The following is a 5,424-nucleotide window of genomic DNA, read 5'->3' as shown; positions in this document are numbered from 1 at the left end:
GGCGTCAGATCATAGGCCTAAGTATGCTGTCTTTGGTGTTTTATCCTGGTTTTTATTTCTGGGCTCTTGCAAATAAAATACCGTATGCAAATATTGAAGATTTCAATTTCAGTCACGAAATACATATTTTGCACGTTATTAATTTTGGATGTTTCTGTCTCTTTTATTTTGCAGCAACTCGAAAGTTTCACCCAAACAACCGACAATGGTCAACTTCAAACACGACATGACAAACGACGATACATTACTTAGCGGCGACGACAACAACGATATTACCAACGTCGGCGGTGTAGTAAGACCAAGGACTGCCTGAATCAGAAGCATCAGAAGGTGACACATGCTCGTTACCAGATGAAGTATTTGATGCATTAGGCAAATTAGAATTCAATTTGTCTCCACTAATAAAGGAAGAGTTACGCACAACCATCAGAAACAGAGTGTCAAGTCTCTACATTATCTATTCCTAGCAACCGGCAAAACATGCATGATACATTCATGCTGATGTATGAAAACACACTACAAAAATATTTTTAAAATGTTTTCCAACTGTTTATATTGTAAAATATTTTTGCAAACTTTTTTTTGTCAACACTTAAATAACATTATGTTAGAATATTTGCCGTAACTAATCAAAAAACGGTTTTAAATGTTATGAAAACGTTTTCTACCCTTTATATATATATATATACCCTTTATATAATCCGAAATTTAAACGTTTTCTGGCAACCTTTTCTAACCTTTTGCGAATGATGTCGAAAATATTTTGTGTTTGCTGGGTTCTTTAGCATTTAATACAAATTATTTGTAACTTGCCTTAACTTGAATTGTGAGAATTTGTAATCTACATGTAAGTTTGAATTTATCCCTAACAATCGCATACTTTTATCTTGGGATTTATAATTATAATTATGTTGTTATTCTGGTTTTATTCGTGCGGCATACATATTGTCGTAATATCCCATAGATTTATCAATTAACGGCAATAGGTCTTCATCAATTTGATCTTGTGACGGCGGATCGCCAGGTGGAAGAAAATGAGTGCTGCTGAAAGCTGCATCGTAAAACTCATCTTCTTCCATCTTGTTCCCTTCCATAAAAATGCTGGCTATTTTCCAGGAGTCGATCACCTTAGCTCCTGCTTCCCATTGAAGTAGGTTCTCCGAGTATGGAATGCCAACAGCTTTACAATACTGAGGAAGAATGGACCCGGGATCTCTTTGGAGATCATCAGCATCTATAATAATGGGGTCTTTCTCCAGTCCATAATCTTGTACATACTGATAAAGCTCGTACAATTCACCAAAGGCATGTTTTGGTGGATTCAACTGCGCAGGAAGCTCTTGGTATTTGAGGGAGCTGTCTTGAAACAGTTTGACCCATCCCTTCTTGAAGGAAGGAAACATCTTCCACGGATCACGAATCAAAAATGTATGGCGGTATCCTTGAGGGATCCAATCATAGTTCTCTCTCAAGGCAAAAGCGAAGTCCTTACAAAAGACAATCTGTTTTCCCGGATAATCCGCTTCCAGCATCTTCTTCACCCAGTCATAGGTGGAGAGGTTGACGTCATATCCGGTACTTGATGATGATACTGCTGATAAAACTGTGTTTAATGTGGCTTCAAATTTGGCTTGAATCCTTGAGCCATCGTCTTGGAGTCTTTCTGGTCCACAGGTATGAGCAACGTTAAAAGGCTCATTAATAATCTGGATACCATCAACGAAACTGAGGCATTTTGTAAATACTGTGGAAAGACTACGACCTACAGTCCACAGGAACACTCTGTTGGTTGTTTTGCTTGCGTCAGCCATAGTGAATCTGAAATTGATGGATAATGATACAATATTTTTTAATATAGACACTCGTTAATTTTCATTTGCACCAAGCCAACCACTTGTTCGCCCGAAAGATGTAGGCCTATACTTTACAGATTAAAAAAAAACAGAAATCGCATATATATTTCAAAATTTATCAGTTTTGTAATCATAAAATAATTTGCAAACTTAAACAATTTTTGCAAATTTTAGTTGAGTTTGTAAAAATTATTTTAAGTTTGCAAAATTATTTAAGTTTGCAAAAATTATTTGAGTTAGTAAAATTAATTTAAGTTTGCAAAAGTATTTGAGTTTGTAAGAAATTATTTTAAGTTTCCAAAAATTATTTTAAGTTTGCATGTCCCTCATGGTACATCATAAGGGCAAGGTAAGATAAGGGTTTAATTTCCGAAGTTAGGCTATATCAAACGAAGACGATACTGTTTTAGATTCACTTTAATAGTGTAAAATTACGCAATCACAGCATATAGCCTAACTCTGAAGTCATGATATTGTGTTGTAGGAGCTTGTAGGCTAATCCAGGACCTGGCCTGGAGGATGGGAGTCCATAGTAAGTAACCTAGCAGATGCTGCAAACGTGCCTGGCTGGCTGGACTCGTCAAATTGAGCAAACATATGCTATATGACATTTTACCGTGCATTTCTATATCAAACATGCCAAATCACAAACAAGGACCTATTCCAGAATATTGTTAGACTTGAAAAATTAATTATCGCCTTAAATTTGTATCATTTATTGAGAAATTTATAGGCTTTTCAGAGATGGTATTGTGGCGATTTCAAAACATCGATCCCAGTCAACGGGTTATAATATATCTCAAAATTGTAGCCCTCACCATACATTTTTCATCTTTAATGACTACTTATAGATCTAATATATTTTTTCAAGGTCTAATCTTTAAAAAATTACATTACAAGTTTTCAAACATGTTTTTGGAACGTAAAACTTTTTATGCCCTTTATATAACCCGACAAAATGACAAAATGTTTGCGTTTTCTGGGATGGCGACACAAACTTTGTGAGAGTGAGTGCAAGCATATTAATTATAAAGCATATCAATCATTCAGCATATTAGGCCTACTACCATTTTGCTAAGCATATAGACCTACATATTAAGCAAAAAGATAATATAAATATAAGCAAAATTGTCAGACGGTAGAAATAGTTCCATCAGTAAATAAAGGGACTTTCTATACCCGACAATAAAAATCATACCACGGTTAGAAACGCATAATGTTACAACGAATGTCTAGTAGAAATTATTGTCGATCAAACATTCGTTAATAGAATAAACATTACTGAAAATAAATGGGAATGAAAAATAACAAGACGCGTTACTGTATACATCGAATATTCTACATCCACTAAAAAGTCTGTACCGACCCTTGAACCTACCTGTGCTACCTGTGCTTGCGCGATCCGCCTTATCTTCTGAGTTTACGGTTCGATTTGATCCAGCAGTAAAGGTATATTGAATTTTGGTATATCAGTGGAGACCAATGCGCTCAATTGGGTGAATTTGTGCAAAATTAGGCCTTTACAAGCAAAATTGGGTGTTTTTTGGTGCTTCTTGTGAAACAGTGTCATCGCCGGCCGATAACTTCATGGCATAAATCGCCATGATGGTAGACTAGTTCTTCAAAAGCCACGCATGGTCATTTTGTTCCGACCTGTTTAATAGTTTTGAGACCATGGGCCGAGGAACTAGACTAAGGCTATTGACAATAGCCTGCACGCTGACCTCTGTAGATGTCACTGAGCCTGGTACGTCGTCTGCTTTAGACTATACCTCTAGCTACCACCCAGTGGTCTACACTGCGCTAGTGTACCGTGTTGATGGGTAATCCCGCAGTGTCGATGAGGGCAGCAGTCATTTTTTTATTATTCTGCACATGTACATAATTGATAAAATCCGAATTTTTGTCCATTTTTGATTTCAAAACGCACGGTTGTTTGTCATTACGCACGCTTACGACTATCATGTTCTTTCAACACATATATTCAAGCGCAAGCCTTACAATTGGTTTCTTTCGAAACCAAAAATGACGGGAGATATTCGTCATTTTCTACCCCGGTATCCAAAGATTTATCGTCTGAAAATCAAAACACGTAAATCGGCGTACATAGCAGTTACGTGTGTATTGATTTAGTTTCCTGCCTGTACAATATAATTATTTACAGGCGTTGCCGCTATGCACATCCTGAGAAGGCATCATTTTTGTCACGTGTGTTCTGCAGTAAAACTAATCCACCTTGAGCAGGCTGTGGTCTAAATAAAAATACGAACTCGTATGGTATGGACTTGGTTGTATATAAACTCCTCAACAAAAGTTTGGAAAGTTTTTTCAAGCATCTGTATCTCCAATTATTTGTGACATATTCATATCGTATTGGTTAGTGGGTCAAGGTCACCCAAGGTCATGCAGGGGTCAAATTAGTAACAACTGTTTTTCTCAGAGACTGGGGTCGCACGTTCCTCAAACTTGACGGTTGGGTGCGTCTTGACCCGGGTGCGTCTTGACCCGGGACAGAACAAGTTTGTATTGGTTAGTGGGTCAAGGTCATCAGAGGTCATCTAGGGGTCAAATTAGTATAAACTGTCATATGGGCATGCAACTTGGTGGGTAGGTGCATCTTGACCTAAGACGGAACAAGTTTGTATTGGTTAGTGGGTCAAGGTCACCCAGGGGTCATCTGAGGTCAAATTAGTAAAAACTGTTTTCCGCCTATTTTCTCGGAGACTAGGGGTCGCACGTTCCTCAAACTTGGTGGGTGGGTGCATCTGGACTTCAGACAGAACAAGTTTGTTTCGGTTAGTGGGCCAAGATCACCTGAGGTCATCCAGGGGTCATCTGAGGTCAAATTAGTAAAACTGTCGTATGACCATGAAACTTGGTGGGTACAGTCAACTTTTAATGCCGATTCGTCGGACGGTCATTCGGGGTCACCCAGGGGTCATCGGAGGTCAAATTAGTAAAAAATGTTGTATGGCCATGAAACTTGGTGGGTACAGTCAACTTTTCAAGTCAAATTTTTGGACAGTCATTTTGGGGTCATCCAAGGTCAAATGACTAAAAACTGTCCTATGGGCATAAAACTTGGTGAGTACAGTCACCATCAGCCAGGTAATCGTGACAGCCGAGAACCGCCAAATACGGGTAACCGCCTAGTATCAATGGATAGCTACAATACTCCCTTTACAATGACACCCCATTGGAAACAACAACATTTTTCACGGTTGAGTACACGCCTTGTGAATGTAGTGGGGTCTCAAACAGAATTTGCCAAATTGACCATTATTCTGTGCTCAAACAAAGCTAGCAACTAACCTCAACACCCGGGGGGGCCACTCAAATATGGCAGTGTACGCATGCGTGACCAAATTTTTTTCAAACACCCCCTAAACGAGTTTTACCCTACCAGCAAATTTAGCCCCTTAATAAGGTAATTTAGTGTAGAATTTACCCCCTAAATGAGTTTTTGGCTGGTGAAAATGCAACAAATGTACCCTTTTTGGACTTTCTGAAAAGGTACCCTAAACAAGTTGTCCAGTTTCAAAAACTACCCTTATTCTTGAAAATCACTGTT

General features: G+C 38.3%; 1 protein-coding gene across 1 annotated transcript; it reads right to left on the bottom strand.

Moving 5' to 3' along the window:
• Positions 1-695: 695 nt before the first annotated feature.
• On the bottom strand, positions 696-1,812 carry LOC140145569 (uncharacterized). The gene has a single exon (XM_072167271.1). It carries the CDS (start codon positions 1,809-1,811, stop codon positions 915-917), a length of 897 nt encoding a protein of 298 aa, XP_072023372.1. The 5' UTR covers position 1,812; the 3' UTR covers positions 696-914.
• Positions 1,813-5,424: the final 3,612 nt, after the last annotated feature.

The sequence above is a fragment of the Amphiura filiformis genome, unplaced genomic scaffold (genome assembly GCF_039555335.1).
Source record: "Amphiura filiformis unplaced genomic scaffold, Afil_fr2py scaffold_405, whole genome shotgun sequence".
Classification (NCBI taxonomy): domain Eukaryota; kingdom Metazoa; phylum Echinodermata; class Ophiuroidea; order Amphilepidida; family Amphiuridae; genus Amphiura; species Amphiura filiformis.
The sequence above is the reverse complement of the archived record's forward strand: the minus strand, read 5'-3'. Positions and strand labels throughout refer to the sequence as shown.